This window comes from Micromesistius poutassou (genome assembly GCF_964030765.1).
Source record: "Micromesistius poutassou genome assembly, chromosome: 4".
NCBI classification, from domain to species: Eukaryota; Metazoa; Chordata; class Actinopteri; order Gadiformes; family Gadidae; genus Micromesistius; species Micromesistius poutassou.
In genome coordinates this window covers 12101339-12118939 of record NC_140274.1, presented here as the reverse complement: position 1 = coordinate 12118939, position 17601 = coordinate 12101339, and the positions used below count along the sequence as shown (strand labels likewise).

At 44.7% G+C, this 17601-nt stretch overlaps 1 protein-coding gene and 1 non-coding gene across 2 annotated transcripts in view; both read right to left on the bottom strand.

Moving 5' to 3' along the window:
• The window catches only part of arhgef17 (Rho guanine nucleotide exchange factor (GEF) 17), a gene marked incomplete at its 5' end in the record, with an annotated part of 56987 nt that overhangs the window by 11083 nt on the left and 28303 nt on the right, over positions 1 to 17601 (bottom strand). The window contains 10 exons of the mRNA XM_084467008.1: positions 285 to 492; positions 795 to 913; positions 1091 to 1176; positions 1640 to 1749; positions 1976 to 2026; positions 2264 to 2440; positions 3041 to 3133; positions 3686 to 3802; positions 6211 to 6393; positions 9719 to 9796. Coding sequence (XP_084323134.1) covers positions 285 to 492; positions 795 to 913; positions 1091 to 1176; positions 1640 to 1749; positions 1976 to 2026; positions 2264 to 2440; positions 3041 to 3133; positions 3686 to 3802; positions 6211 to 6393; positions 9719 to 9796 — 1222 coding nt within the window. The remainder of the gene's footprint in view (positions 1 to 284; positions 493 to 794; positions 914 to 1090; positions 1177 to 1639; positions 1750 to 1975; positions 2027 to 2263; positions 2441 to 3040; positions 3134 to 3685; positions 3803 to 6210; positions 6394 to 9718; positions 9797 to 17601) is intronic.
• On the bottom strand, positions 5228 to 5300 carry AC3HAE_012572 (transfer RNA methionine (anticodon CAU)). The gene has a single exon. It is a non-coding gene; the product is annotated as a tRNA-Met (tRNA).

Genomic DNA, 17601 nt, shown 5'->3' with positions numbered 1-17601 from the left:
TGTATTAGTCATTGTTTTGTGTGAATTCATCAAGAAGCAGGTTAAGGGAAGGAGGGAGGCATTTTATCATGATGCTTACATGTAGACTGTGGACATGAGGGGATCAAACCCAGTACCTTTCGGCTGGGAGTCAAACACCCCTCACCAAAACCCTGTCCCCCGCCCCTTTTAGCTTGTTTAGCCAAACCACAATTCAGAATGGTGATTTGAGATGGGTAGTGTCCCTTCACTGGGAACAGTTCCCTATGCTGATCTAGCTCGGCCTCTAACCCACGGCCTCTCACCTAGCTTCTTCTTGGCGTCCTCGAAGGCTTGCTCAAAGTTGGAGCGGGCGTCGGGGGAGCTGAACTCGAAGAGGAAGCTGCTCTCGGCCGAGGCGGTGGTGAACTCCAGCTTGGTGGGCAGGAAGGTCATGCTGAAGGCCAGCGACTGTTTGTCCGACAGCTCCCGGTGCACCGAGGCCATCAGGTCCTTGATGACCTCGTCCAGCGACTGCCCGGGACGCGCGGTGCACGGTGGGTAAAGAAATGGATTAAGGAGAAGGCTTTCGAAAAAATGTGTGTACGTGGAAACGGATTAGAAATGTAGGAATCGCAGGCAGGTCTTAGTTAAACCACAGTGTGAATGGAGAGATAATACATTCAAGGAGTGATATAGTGGAGATAAAGAGACAAGATTAAGAAGAGCGTGACATTTAAACATTACAACTGAAAAATATGTATAAATAAAAGAACAAAAATGTTTTGTGGACAAGGCATGCATGTGTATGTGTGTCTGTGTGTGTGTTACAGTACCTGGTGTGGGATGCTCAGGGTCTCAGACAGTTTGCTAATCTGACCCAATGTATTCAGATCCTCGTCCAATCGACCAATCATCTTCTGGATGTTCTCCTTGTTGGTTGCCTGGGAGGAGTCTAACGTGCAACAGGAGTAGTCAGTAGACTGTAGCAGTTAACTGATGCCTAATACTATACATAATGGACAAAATATAATATGCCTCACAAGATAATGAAGGGTTATTTTACCATCAATTACATGAAAGGACTATTGACGTAAAAATATCAGCAGTAAAATTTGAAGCAAGAACCTACTTTTCACCATCTCTATGTCCTCCAGAGAGAGTTTCCAAAGGAACTTGTATTTACTGGAGGTATCGATCAAACTAGCAGCAGAATACCTGAATAGGTGGTTATAAAAGAAATGAACAAATTAAAACAGGAACAACAAGGGACAAAAAGAAAGTAAACCTTGGCAGGTTGGCAACATCTGTGTGGACAATGCTCAACAGTAGGGGGCAGTGTAGGATATAAACAATATATTGCTGTCACTACAGTAAAGACGTTCATATAACTAGGTGCCAAGCACTAAGAATTGCTAGGTTAACCCATTGCCTGTACACAACAAAGCTAGTTTACTTGCATGAAAATAAGGTGTGGTTATGTATGCGTATGTGTATGCACGCCCGTGTGTATGCGTGTGTGTTTGTTTTTGCGTGTGTGTGTTTGCGTATGTGTGTTTGTGTTTGCATGCAGGCGTGTGTGTGCGTGCGTGTGGGTACGACCCTTGTGTGTGTGCGTGTGCATGTGTGTGTGTGAGTGAGTGAGGGAGGGAGTGCCTGGGTGTGTGTGTGTGTGTCATACAGGCTCATGGAACTGCGTCTCAGGGAGCCAGACTTCCTCTTGAGAGTGGTGCAGATGAGCAGATCAGTGAAGAGGAAGAGCGAGCGGTCCTTCCTACCGCCCACCGTCTTCTGCAGGGGGAGGGGAGAGAAGAGGCTCGGGGTGAGAGCAACGGAGAGAGTCCCACTCGGACCTCCCTTAAGTAGCACGGGGATGACGATTTTACCACCACCCCGTTCGGCCTTGCAGTGATTAACGATCGACTCGGGCTTCGTGATCGATGGCGTCACGTTGTAGATCTGCCGCTTTGTGCATTCAAATCAAACACCAAACACAAACACAATCAAATGTTCTTACCCCTTCCATGACCATTTCTTGCCTCAGGAACTTCCGCTGGGGATTCATAATCTGACACACGCACACGCACACACACACACACACACACACAGAGACACACACACTTTAGTTAAATCGCCATAACGCAAGCACGGATCTCCACGGATCCTTCTCTTGAAGAACAAATGCATTGAGCACAACTACGGTGGCGGCCACGGTTAACTACTGCGGCCTTTATAAAGCTACTGGGGGCTGAGTGCAGGTGGTTACAGGCCCCCCACATAGCCGGCGGTATCCGGCGCGTCTCACATGCTCCACCCCCTCGATGTGAGCCTCGATCTCCTGCATGACGCGCGTCTCCCGCTCCGCCTCCTCCGCCGACCGCCGCCCCTTGTTGATCTTCTCCGCCAGACGCTTGATGTCCCGCTGGGCGTCCAGCAGGTACGGGTGGTCCGGGTGCTCCTCTGGGGTGTGCTTCAGCAGGTCCTGGAGGGGGGCGCGCACACACACACACACACACACACACACACACACACACACACACACACACACACACACACACACACACACACACACACACACACACACACACACACACACACACGCACACACACACACACACACACACACACACGAGAAGAAACGCACACGCACGCACACAAACAAAATGGAGATAATTGATCTGAATATTTATCAGTTCCATGATGAAGACTGCATGTACTACGAAGTGAACACTGATTCATATGAAAATAAGATACACATGTCAATGTAGACATTGGTGCACATCCAAGCACACACACATACACAAACAAACGTATTATATAACGTTGGTCTAACAACAAAAATACACAGGTGTCTACTGCAATCTCCCAAATGGGCAGCTTGAGGCTTATTGTTACTGGGCAACATTGGCACATTTATTTCATCACAATAAGCTCCTCCAACAGTTATACCCTCCTTGGAGTGATAACACAGATTTATCGGCGAGTTATTCCCCATTAGGGGACACCGCCTCAGCCCCCCCCCGCCCCCCCGGTTATCATGACGACCAGCCCATCTGCAGCAGCAGCAGCAGCAGCAGCTTACCTTCACCAGCAGCTCATAGCGGGGAATCCTCTGGACAGGCTTGATCATCAGGTCTCCCAGAGCCTGCTTCTCCCTGTTCTCACGCATGCTTTGCTGCGAGGGGACAGACAGACAGACAGACAGACAGACAGAAGCACGGATGGAAGATGAACAGAGAAGAGAAGGTATATTAGAATACAAGGAATATGTTCTTCATTTTCTTTGCCAGAAGGAGGTACAGCAGCACAACCATAGAGGTCCACATCTGGACATGGAAATTGGGTTTTTACCATGGTGCCAATATACACATAATAGTATTCAATTCTGTACTATATTCAATGCAATTTCTTGCATGCAAACAAACTCCGCTCAAACATCATTGGTTAATGCTGCTTAGACTACAAACGCAAACCAGAGTGCTTCCAATACCAAAACCCTCAAGATTCTGCATTCATATGCAGGTATCAGTTGTTAGAGATTACAACACCAGAACATACAGTTCTGGTCAAAGTGAATTCACTTTCAATCACTTTGACGTAGATCTATTTCAGTTCTGTTTGAATTCCTAAAAGGCGTACATAGTAAATCTAGAGGAACGTTGTGTTTAATGACCGTTAAAGCATTAGAGGAGAATGGGGAACACATGTTTGGATGGACAACACCCACCTCTAGGAACTTCAGGAACGCTGGCTTGGCCTCCTTCGCAATCCTCACTGCGTCTTTGGCATTGAGGAAGTTGTCTATGTACTCCGAATAAATATTAGCTAGGGTCTCTTTGGAGAACTGCGAAAGGGCAAAAAAGAGAACAAAAATAAATTGGCATGAAACAGGATATACCGTTAAGATCAGTCGTATAGAGTCAAATTTATGCCAAATGTATTGTCAGCAATTCGTTTTTATAACTCCGACGTAGATGTGGCTTACATCTCTTGATCCCACAATTCGCATTGTGGCAAATTGTGAACGAAAACGGGATAGATCCCAGTTCACCTCTACAATCTGTGTGTGTAAATCATTAGCTGGATGGTATTCCTGAGTAGCTAATGCCTGATGATCATGTGCATGCCTTCAGCCCGGGAGGTCAACATACCAATGACTCATTAGCCTGGGTGACCCATTGAGTCGACAAAATCAGGTAAAAACCGGACAATAACGCGGAAAATACTTTGGGCATCAATCCGACTCCATAAAGTCAGTCAGTCTGCGATGCCCACAGCAGTAGCAGCATGAAACCAATATTCAAACATCCCTTGGAAACAGGTGTTGGGTTCAGAGTGTTACACTGAGAAACTTTGAGGATGTATTGTAAGAGAGAAGATACATAATGCCTACACTTTCTGGTGAAACCATGCCTCCCGATCCCCCGTAATGCTACGATATAACATGTGTAGAAAATGTTGTAAAAGAATGTGAGAAAACACAAAACCCGCTCAACACTCTCATAATCCGCACATCATCTCAGACGGTGCACCACAGAGAGCCAAACTATAAATCGAGAACTAAAAGCGGCTATAGGTCAGTTTAGCAGCCGATGCTCCTCAGAGCCCAGATAAACACGCCTCGGGAAACATCAGAGCCTTGTTTTCCCTTTGCTCCTATTTCCATCCTTCCCTCCAACCGTCCATCATCCCTATCTGCTACGCTGTCCCCTCTCCCCATGCACCGCCTGCTCCCTCTCCTCTCCTCTCCTCCCTCCACCTCCTCCTCCTCCACACTTTCCTTAAGACTACAAGAGAAAGAGAGAGGGAATCGGTGCTCGGGGGAGGGGAAGTAATGAATTGCCACACGGAGCATAAAAGGACGAGGAGAGAAGGAATTAACGTCACAAAGCGCTCAAAAAAGTCACTTCCAGGGCTCCGATTACACCACCTCTCAAGGACCTTCTTTTCTTCATCGGCTGTCAATTAAATATAATAGCCACACTTTTATGAGAAGTTTTCTTTCCCGGCGACAATGGCCCTCGCATCCTTCGGGTGTAAATGAATAATTAACCACTTATTTTATCGTTTTATATCTAAAAGCTTCTTACAGAAAATGGTACAACAACTGCCTTATGCAGTCAACCAACACAACAGAGATGTGTTGAGGCTGAGAAATGCCTTCTTATTATTAATACAACAAATAACACTAAATATTTCAAAATGAACAATAATAATCATTTGTTGACTAGCACTTAAAAAACGATACGATAATAAGGTAAAACAAATCTGCCCCGTGTGAGGCTCGAACTCACGACCTTCAGATTATGAGACTGACGCGCTGCCTACTGCGCCAACGAGGCTCTGAGGACAAGAGATTGCTCTGTCGCTTTAAGAGGCAGCAGGAAGTGCCGGGGGAAGGGCTGAACTGAGCTTATCTCGCTGCTACTGAAACAGACTAGACTGCGGCCGCTTCAACTGAATGCAGGGCCATGCTGTGCCTTTCTTTTACTCTTAACTGCTGTCTGCACATTTAGGACAATACTTAGTTTTTAAATTAAATCGTACAACGTTATCTTTGAAGGCTGTCGATAAATGTTTCGACGAGAAATCCTTTTTTGACAATACTTTGTTTAGGATTAGTTTGAGAGGTTGTTGTTGAATAATTTGATAATCATGACAGAGAAAATCTTATTTTACAATGAATCTCACTTTAGAAAAAGACAAATTAAAAACAAACACACATTCAAACACACATACAGACAAACGATTATTAAACTTCCTGACCGCGGTTCAGAGAAGTCAAGGGATTACTGCTGGCTACACTCTGTTAGCAAATGTTAGCTACAAGTCACACACCCGGGCTACATTCCATTGAGAATGGAGAACAGCTTCTTTCCGACTGCATTTTTTCATTGGAGAAAACCCATGTTAAGTTCATTATGATGTCAATGTTTATTTTCTCTTATGTGTGCATTCTTAAACTGGTTTGCCCTCAATGGATGGATGTGATCACTTAACCAACAAGCCAGTTTAGTGTGTGCGTGTGCGTGTGCGTGTCAACATGGACATACAAAAACACAAATATGGTAGGACAAGACATCCTACAATGTATACAGTTGTAATTGTTAAACCGCAGTTGGCCATAATAAAGATATGGAAATGTAAGCAAAGATAACATGCTATCTATAACATATCATAAAAATCTGTTTCATTAGAACAATCATAAGAAAGTAGGAGGGACCCCTGTCACTCATCCTCATCCCTGCTCACCGATTGGATGAGGAGGTGGCCGACGGTCTGCCTGTCATGCCATTGGCTGACGCAGCTGGTGACCTGCTCCAGGAAGGTCTCGTGGTGCTCCAGGATCTCTGGGATCTGGTAGAACATCTCGTCCACCAGCAGGGGGTCCACGATGCAGCCGCTGTCCGGCTGCTTCAGGGGCCGCATGTAGCCCTGAGGGAAGAACAACCGGCCACATTAGATATAGGGAGATACAGCTATATTAAATACAAGAAGTAGCACCAGTCACCATTATGTTTGTTCTCGATCACCGGGTGACAAGGAGGAGCAGAGATCCAGCGATGTTGTGGACTGATGTTACGTTTATACTGAATCCTTTGTGTTATTATTTTACTCAATGCACGGTAGCCGTACATGGGTCACAACATATTTTACTTCAATCATCAAGAAAAATAATCATTCGTTTGGAGAGATTGTAGAGTTATTCAACAATGTATGAAACCGCTCAACTATAAAGCGCTGGTTACACCTCTACAACTGCGTAATGCACTATCCAACTGCGTAACCACGGAGACCCCTCGAGCCCTCATAGTCCTCCGTTGTGGTGCCGGATACACAATGCAAGCGCTGCAGGCGCTGCCAGTGTTTACGTTGTGATAGTAGTCAAACCGAAAAAGTAATTCCGGAAATGATGTTTTTAGAGGACCAATCGCAGCCCTTGCCGTCTCCGTTGTCGCTTGATGGAGTGACAGACACTTAAAAAATATTTCATGCAGCCAGAGACAACGGAGAGGCTCCCCGACAGGCTCTCCGGCGACGTAGAGGGCTCTCCGTACAGCACTTAAAAATAAAAAGCAGTAAAAATTAGGCTTAAGACTGAGGGCTTATTGTGCCCACAGCTCTGCTGTTGAGCAAAAGTTGAAGAAAATGTGACAGCATCCACCTGGAATCCGCAGTCACCGTGGTTACTCGCTTATTTCCCGAACGTAACCATGGGAACCTAGCCCCATATGTTATTATCCAGTAGGCAAATAGAGAAACATACTGATATTAAGATGCAAGCACACATGCTCACGCTGATCGGTCTGACACACAGACACACATGTACAGCCACAGTGTGACTGTAGATGTGTGTGTGTGTGTGTGTGTGACACACACACACACACACACACACACACACACACACACACACACACACACACACACACAGAAGAAACAAGGTGAACATGAAGGCATAGGAGGTATAGGTATGTATATTTTTTTTGTTGGTCGTCAGACGTCCGACTTCAGCTAGAGATAAAATTCATACATCAAACTAGCTTTACGCTTCACTTCTATTTTCAAGTGTTTCTGAAGCGTCTCGGTTATGATGTTATCTGATGAATCTTGAAAATATAGCGAAATAAACAGCGCCGGTGTGAGTTGATACGCCTACGTTACGCTCACGTCTCTCTCTCGCCTGCAGTGTAAATTCCCATTAATGGCTACTAGCACAGAGGACTAGCCAAGGCCCTTCTTGGCGTGCCCAGGAGGGATGATGAGTCTGTGGCGGAATAGGCTCCTCCTCTTCGCTAGAGGAGACGGGAGGGGTCCTCCAGGATGGTGTCCAGCTTCCTATCTATCTCCCCCGTCGCAAACCACCTTCGGTCGGTTCGGTCGGGTCCAGCTCCAGCTAAGCCTTCCTCCCCAGCTTGTTCATCCCTTGTGTTAACAGGCGGTAAGGCAGAGGGCCTTACTGCGTCACCTGGGTGGCTGGTTGTGATGGTTAGGGGTGAGAATGGGCTTTCTCCAGGTGTGGGAAACATGCTGGGGCTGCGATCCGCTGCTGCTTCCCTGGGTGTGGCGCTGGGGAAGGGTTGTGGAGAGGTGTGAAAGGGGGGCACTGCTGCTGGTGACTGGGGACCCAGGGTGCCCCGCTGGCCTCACGGGAGTCGGTGGGTAAGCCTGTTGAAAAGCCTGTTGTATTTCAGCTCCTTCCTTCCCTGGTGCCAGGGTCCACCTCACCAGCAGGGCTTGAGCCAGTTATCCTTCCAATCTCCCACAACGCCCTGGAGCTGTTGGTTCTGTCGACACCCATCCAGTCCGTCTTTGAAGCTGTCCTTGGCCCCAGCTCCTTCTCCAAAGCCTTGACCCACACATGTTTCCTGCCATAAAAGCCCTCTTCTTCCTGTTTACCAGAGCCATAGCGTCCCCATTGATCTAGGTATGAAGGTATGTGTGTGTGTGTGTGTTTGTTGTTTTGGTTCACTAACTCCCGTGAAGGCCAGAGGAGTAAATGGTCAGCAGCCTAGATCGGCAGGATGAACCCAAACAACACAGCCACACACTCCATGCGCTACATATCGATCATCCTCCTGAACAGGCACCCTGCAACAGGCACACACCCTATATGAAACAGGTATGTGTCAATGTTAAGTTAATATTGGATGCTTTCATCCAAAGTGAGTGACAGTGAATCATATGTCATTAAAGGCTCATTTAGAATCGCCACTGCCTGCTTCAGAATGGCTGGCTATGGTCATTCACAAACCTGTCCCTAAAACAACCCTAAATATTCTTTTTCAGAAATGTGCAACTCACCGAGTGGTTAGTGGTGTTTGTTGATGTTCCAAATCAAGTATCGTAGCGAAATATAGTTTCTGTCGTGTTTTATTTGGCATTTTGTAAATCCATTGATTTATGTTGGAAGACTCATTGCTCGTTGACCGGAAACGGAAAGGAGGGCTGATTTTTGTAGTCTTTTCGCTCGGTCTAGCCCTACTGTCGATAAGGAGAACCGAGCGAAAAGACTACAACCAAACGTAAACAGCCCCATTTCCGTTTACAGTTCCGGTCCGGTTTCCGTTTCAATGGGATTTACAAAATGCCAAATAAAACACGACAGAAACTGTATTTCGCTACGATACTTGATTTGGAACATCAACAAACACCACTAACCACTCGGTGAGTTGCACATTTCTGAAAACGCCAGCCATTCTGAAGCAGGCAGGGGCGATTCTAAATGAGCCAAATACCCGAGACAGGACCAATAGTCTAAATTTTGGTGTCAATCACTCTATTTCATCCTAGACAAACCAGAAAGGGGGCTCAATGTTCAAAATACCGGAATTGTCCTTTAACTACGTCGTCCATTTTTATTTCTAAGTGTTAATATTATACAAAGGTATAAAATGATCTAATCCTGCATGAAAGTAAGCATAAATGGTCCACCTGACAGCCTGTAGCAATGCTAGATGTCAGCTCTGCCATAAGCAGTGACAGTGATTACTGTGTGAGTGTTTAATAAATAATTGTTGAATGTAGAACAGAGTCTGTAGTCTCTCCCCCCTCCGTCTGACAGCAAACCCCACCACCTTAACTAATAGATTTTCTGTGGGAAACCCTGTGCATAATAATGAGAGTGAGACCACATTCTTCTGGTTGACGCTCACTCAGCATCCAGGGAGAGTGCAGCGTCTGCTGCAGTGGGCGAGGTGTGCGTACATGCTTGTGTGTCTGTTTGTGCGTCTGCAGCCCAGATGTGTGGGAGTGAGCGTACCTGGATGAGAGTGCGCAGTGCGTCCACGTATGACTGCTCTGTATCCAGAAGGGTCATGATCACATGCCGCCTCATGTCCTAAGGGGTCAGAGACGGAGAGAACGAGTCAGTATAACAGCTAGAGGATAAAGTATAGATACTCTGAATGCAGAATAGACATTCTGCTGTGCAGACACAAATCCAGCATGCTCAAGATGGAGAGACAGGCACAGAGGAAAAGGGACGATCTGATTGATTCATTTCAGATGATATTATTAAGTAGAAATTATTTAGCTTTGTTACCAAACATTTTTACATGGACAACTCATTCAACACACACACACACACACACTCGCAAACACACTTATGTGATTATCATACTTACAATTCTCCCTCGTCATCCCCCTTGTCATGACACATAAATAACACAGTCCAGCCTATTTTTTCCCACTCTAAAACTTCACAACGTGGGCAGACAAGAGCATGGAGAGACTGTACTGGAGAGACGTCATAGAGTAAACAAACAAACAAACACCACTAAGGAGAGGAAAAGCCAAACCGGGGTAGCAGGAGTGGGCTGCATAGGGTGTACTGTATAAACGGTATAGAAAGTCTGGATTTTGGTCTGGATTTTGACCATACCGTGAGACCGGTGTGACTGGTAGACAGTGTTGTGTGTAACGTGTTACAAAGTAAGTAACGTAGATACAGTAATGTAACTTATTTTTCATGTGAAAAGTAAAGTTACGAGAAACTACTGAAAATATGGTAACGAAACGTAGTTCCTTTTTCAATTCGGTGCAACATTACTTTTCCCAGGGACCGATTTGACAACGATACTGCCTTCTCAGGCAGTCTGCTATTGCGCAAGCACAACAGTCCCTTCACAAGCTCTCATTCCACACAGTACGAGACAGACGCTGGTAGTGACATCTCTTCCGCAGGTATTTTCCAAAGCCAGTCCTTACGACAAAAAAAGCCAGCGGTGGAACGAGATAACAAACAAACGCCGTCACTGTTTACCTGTGTAAGGACATGGTTCCCTTTCAAAATGTCGATAGAAAGGGCTTTAAAGAGATGGTCAAAACACTCGATCCCAGGTACGCATTACCTGCCTGCACACACTTCAGCCAAATTGAGATGACAAAACTATACGGCAAGGTCCACGACCAAGTGGAGAAAGAAATCCATACTATCCACACTGGAAGTAACTTAAAAAAAGAGAGAAAAGATTTAGCATTATTTTCTATTGCAGTTTTGCTCAATAAATGTTCTTAAAATACTTCTGTACTATGTGAAATTTGCTAGTAATACAAAAATATAGTAATAGCTGCCTAACCAGTATTACCCCTTCAGAAGCATTTGTATTGAAATTAGAATATAGAATTAACATACCGTGATATAATACAGTTACCGTCTATGCCTCAAATCATACCGTGATATAAATTTTAGTCCATACCGTACAGGGTGCATACCGATACTAAGTGTTAGGCAGAAATCTTACTTCAGTTCACTGCAACAGGATAAAAAAAATAGGAAAATATATGACTTAAGCCTGTGTAGAATTTTCCTTTAACAGTTTTGAATTTGTGAAATACTACTGGGCGAATTGTCAAGTAGGTGGGAAGTTAAAACATGACATTTTTACCACGTGCGTCATCCAATTACTAGCTCCCTCTGTTGATCTGTTGGCAATATGTACAAAACTTATTTCTAGTGCAGAGCCTGAATATTCACTTTTCAGATGTTTGTTTGGTAGGTCAGCATTGGAATCTCAGTTCAATTTTGGCTGCCTCAGGGTATTTAATAATAATAATAAAAATAATAAAAAGATTATGATTCATTGCATTCATCAAAAAAAACTTTGATGAATGTGTGCGGCAAGTATGTTCCTAGCAGCTATTTCAATGTTCAAACGAAACTAAAAGATAACAAGTCCTACCTACTAATAATGATGTGATGGTGATTTAATAACATGAATAGAACAGGTTACAGTGTTTTTTTTGTTTTATGGTGATCTGTCACCCCCGATAGCGTCTGTCTCATTTCTCCTCGGGTTAATAGCACTAATCCTGCCATGCAATTTCATCAAACTTTGCACAATGTTCGACCCACCTATTTACTTTTTTATAATCAAAAGTACGCCTACTCTCGATGATATCGATATTGAAGTGAACATGAAACGTCCCTTTAAAGGATGGAGTACGCCCCAATACCTTATCAAACTAAATCCCAACTTGTTTGTTCATTGCGATAATTTCTCACATCAATTAAAAATAAAACCATGGAGCTGAATGGGATTTGAATTTAATGAAGGTTGATTATTGACGGCTCCAGCTTGCATAAAAATCAGTTCAACCAATCACAATCGGGTATCTTTGTCATTGTCCCCTTGGTCACAGGACATGGTGGAGGGAGGTCTACTTAATTAGTTAGGTTTCTCAACACACATTCCTGTAATGCATCCATGTGCAACATGTACAACTGCTGACATGCTGAGGATTTTCTGTTTGCATTTATTTTTTATCATTGTTGTAAGGTAGGTAAAATATGTTATTTGTGCCGCTAGGGGTCTCTCAATCAAAACAATAACAAAGGACAAAGTGTGATGACGTTCAGAAGGAGTGTGGGATCACCCGAGATGCCGGACCGCCAAGGCTGCAGGCCCTTAGAGGAAAGAATCACGCCTTCAAATCAGGAGAGAAACAGTGAAATGCCGAAAAGCTGTTGTACAGCCAATAGGGGAAGAGGACCCATCATGTCTATTTGAAGCTTTCATTCACCAAAGACCAGTAAATTTCCTTCTGGTAAGCAGAACCAAGCGACTGTGTATGGCAGACCAAGTGTTTTACACACAAACAAATCACAAAATATCGGTATATATAATTTGTTTGCCCATAATCCACACCCTTAGGGGCAAGAAAGACATATTACAGATAAAATAAACAGACCCAATGAGACTTCATGTCAAAAGTAAGTCATGTTGACATCAGTTAAAATGACATATGGAGCCACGGGGTGTGAACCATAGGGTGTCATGTAGATGCTCAAACACAGTGTCCCTCATGCCCACTGAGACAAAGCAAGACAAATATAGAAAGGTTCCCCCACACACACATACACACACACACACACATGCCATTGTGTGTTATAAGGGGTGCCATGGGGAGCCACATGTTGTCTTTGTCTGTGTATGTAAGAGTGTGTGTGTCTGTGTACATGGAGGCAGACACAGCGAGAGATAGAATGACACGCGTAAGTGAACTGAATTGATCATTGCCGATTATTGCGTGGCCCGTCCGTCTGTTATGCTTATCATTCACATTTTGGGGCAGGCTACAACATATTCTCAAACTGACTACAAACTACTTTTGGAGGAGCAAATCCCTGCTGTGCGAGTCTGACAGAGTCTAGCCAGGCCAGCGTTGTGAAGTGGAAAACACCAGGACAGGATGTGGTCATAAGGCAGAGGCCAGACCAAAGGGAGAGGTCGCTGCTCTGATGGGACTCTTCATGCTCCGAAGTCACCGAACGCCTTCAGGTGTCCCTTACACACACAAAGCACATGACCATCTCTCACCCACACCATCCAGCATGGCTGAGTTCCTTCCTGACAACTGGTTATTCTGTTGTGCCCTAGTGGTCCTTATTAGAACACAGACAGACAGACAGACAGACAGACAGACAGACAGACAGACAGACTGTACGGAATGCTAGTTTCATTTTGGTAGATGGTTACCATGGTGACTGCTTTAAGCTCCCAGCGTGGACCGAAGGGGGGCGTCGGACTGAGATTAACCTGGCAGGGAGGTAAACAAACATTTTATACGAGGGGCCAGGAAACGGCCCCTTATATAAAATACACCCTTCCATGCCGTGTGATGGTGCGGATATCACGACTCTCAGGCTGAAATGTGACGCGGGTGGGATGAAATGAATGAAATAAAGTTGACTTCTAGACAGGTAACTGGCATCATGCCCGCATGCAAGATCAGACCCTTTCCTTGCAGCCCATATAAGGGCAGCAGACGTTGACTGTCGTTGTTCAATTCCTGAAAACAACATGACCGAGCATGAAACCGAATGCGGTAGCGATCACTGCTGGCATCTCATTGACCGTTAACAAACAAATAGGATGACATGAGTATTTGCACAGTAACGATACTGGAATGAAAAGCCAACATCATTATTGTACTAAAGTACACATTACATCTAGATAGATCATAATGATGTTGACGCTGTTCAGAAACAGCACAATCATGCTACAACATGGTAATGTCAGCTGGAATGCAGCCTTCGGCTCCTAGATGGTTTTGATTAGCTTAGACACAGAACAGACCGTCTGTCAGATGACTTTGATTGACACTTGCAGGTTTATCCCCATCCCTTATTAGGATCAGATGGCTGTCAGTGTTTGCGTGTGTACGTGCATGCTTTTGTGTGTGTGTCTTCATGTGTGTTTGTGTGTGTGTGTACAGCTTGTTCTTCTGTTGTCCCTAAGAGAGGCCATGGTGTCTTGCTAGCGAGCCCCTAGGGGGTGAATATACTCCGTGAGATTGATCAGTGCACCAGCCAAATATTAGGACATCAGATCCGGGGAAGGCGCTGCTTGTGGGCATGTGGTGTATCAACTAATGAGCTGAGACCCCGCAATAAGTTAGGAAGTCGCAGCTGCCCGCTTGTCAGACTCAGTGTCTCATCATACACTCTTATTCATGCTTATGTTCTAGGGGTGTAATGGTACGCGTATTCGTACCAGAATTTTTCGGTACGGGTCTAACTGTTCGATGCACGTTTCATTTCGGTGTGTACAATTATTATTTTATATATATATATATATATATATATATATATATATATATATAACATTTATTTTAAGAAAAATGATTTTTTTTTATTATCACACACTCTGTGAGTGTCTTGCCTTGTCTTGTCCTGATGTTTTGTGTTAAAGACCACAATGGAAATAAGTCCTGGACTTTATTGTGTTTTTACCCTCAATTGTATGTATTTTCATGTGTGCAAGACATTTGATACAATTTAATAAATCTAAATCAAATCAAAAGAACATTTTGAAATAAAAATAAAATTTGAACCCTGCTGTACCGAAAAAAATACATACAGAACCGTGACTTAAAAACCGAGGTACGTACCGAATCATGACTTTTGTGGATCGTTACACCCCTATTCTGTTCTCATGCTTTGGAACGGCGGTTTGTTTGTTGAAGGATGCATTTATTGATTCTGATGATTTGTCGGGATAAAGGCTCAGTTGCATGAACATATTTACAGTTTATATGTTTCTGTATTGCATTGTTATGTAAGAGAGCATAAATAGATAAGGCTTTTACTCCCTCATAAATAGATAAGGCTTTTACTCCCTCATTCCCTGAATCTGCGCTCACTGTGAAGGAACAGAAACCACAGAAGCTCCTTTCATCTCTCATCACTGTTGTCGTCACCTTCTGCTACCTCCTCTCTCTTCCTCTGCCCCCCCGCCTCCCCCATCCCGACAACTGTATCCCATGGCAACAGCCTAGCGACAGCAGCAAGAGGCAGCCCTGGGCTAACCCAAACAGGGAAGAGCTCCATCTCCTTCTATCCCCCTCTCTCTCTCTCTCACTCTTTACATCCCCCAATTTTAAAAGGTATAATCATTGTGTGCCACAGCGGTCTGTGGAGATAAGGGTAACATAGGAGGGCAGTCTGTCCGGACAGAGGGACGCGACAAGGGTCCCCGTTAACAAGGTCCCACAGGTCCTACTGCTCAATAAGCTTATGTAATCCTGACGCAGTCAGAGGCAAGGGCAAGTGACGTGTGCATGAGTGCGCACGAGTGTCTCTCTGTGCCAATTCCAATCAAGTGTTAAGTTGACACACCGCTGCCGTTAGTCGTCATCAAGGTCTCCGCTAGCCACACACACACACTAGTGCTCCATCCATCCCCTTCACCGTGCTCCTCAGCCTGGCTTCGGTACCTGTCACTGCTCCTTCCTCCTCTTCCTCTCTCACTCAACACATTGATTCAAACAATTATTAACAGGAGATTTAATGTCACCATTGTTAAAGACCTATCAAATAACTAAATTATAGTCATTTATCTATAACATATATATACATACACACAGTATGTACAGTATATATACAAATATACAAATAACAATAATAATCCAATAGAGTCTTCTGTTTGATTATATTATATATATATTATATAACAAATCAACTATAATTAAATATAAATCAAATGTGCACAGCATACCAAATAACTCCCTGTACTTGTACATGCAAAAGTCTGCCAGGTGTCCTGCCTCTACAGACTCAATATATACTGTATGTCCCAATCATTGAATTTGTATTAGTCACGCACTCAAAGGGACAAAGTCAAAGCCCACTCTGGACCACAATGTTCCCTCTCCCTCTCCCTCTCCTTCATTACATTCATATCTATTGTCACTCAGCCACTCCCCCACCTCTCCCTCTGATTGGCCTCTCTTGCAGGGGGTAATCTTGTTGGTGGATTAACGACATTAGTGGAGCTACAGGGACTGAGATATGTTTACCTTGGGCTGTGTCTGCATAGCTAGTCCCTTTAAACACAGTGTTGTATCTGATACGCCAGATAACCGCATGCACGTGAATACACAATTCTTAAAGAAACGTCATACATTTTAACCCCACACACACACACACACACACACACACACACACACACACACACACACACACACACACACACACACACACACACACACAGTAATGTGCCTATGACATAAGTACACATTAGTACTGTATGTTGACTAGCAGACATTGTTGCGTTTAGTATAAACAACCCATCTACCACAACAATTTATTTTACATAATAACTCACACACTCAAAGAGTCAGAATTTCTCTACTGGGAGAATTTCATTTCTTGTAGTTTCCTCTTAGAAGACAAACAGCTCACCCCCTCACTCTCCCTCCAAAGTTAATTTCCGAGATGTAAACAGTTAAGTCGTTCACGCTCGCGTGGGCAAAATACTTTGAAAACAAAACCCTACCCATTGGGCTCCAAAAACACACCAAATAATAACAGAAATAGCCAGGCAGAGAGGCAGAAATGTGTCATGAATCAATGACGGATGATCAAAGTGCCAGGTGAATGTGGACAAAAAGCTGTAGAAAGCGTAAACTCTACCTCGGCATGAGTCTGGGAGCTTCCGCCAAACAGTCCATGTATATTCCCAGCGGAATTCCCGTTCCCGATGTTGCCGCTATTTTTAAATCGCACATCAACATCTCTGTCAATCGACTCCTCTCTTCTCGTTCTTCCTACCCCCCTCCTTCCTCCTCCTCCTCCTGCACCCCGGTCCCCCACTCCTCCGCCTCCTCCATCATCTCCAGTGTTCTCTCCGTTCTCGTTCATCTCCTCCAGAGCGATGCTGAACTGGGCAAGGGTTCGAACCATCTGCAGCATATGGAACGACCGTGCTTGTGCCCCACAAGCGCGCACACACACACACACACACACACACACACACACACACACACACACACACACACACACACACACACACACACACACACACACACACACACACACACACACACACACACACACACACACAGACAGACAAACGCGCACGCACGATGCTGCCAATGATGCGCTCCCAGGCACACAAGCGCACCTCAAAAGACTCCTGGGGTGTCGATGATGATGGTTTTTTTTTTTTCCCCCCTCACACAAACTTTGCCATGTCCGTGGTATTGACAGATGCTATGAACAAAAATAAAAAAAGGCTAGAGGATAAAGGGATAGAAAAAGCAATCTTCCCTTTCTTTTGCTCTCCCTCTCTTTATGTCCCTTCTCCCCTCCTTCCAGTAGGATTTCTTGTGCTCAGATGTCCTCTTTTTAAATGGCAGATC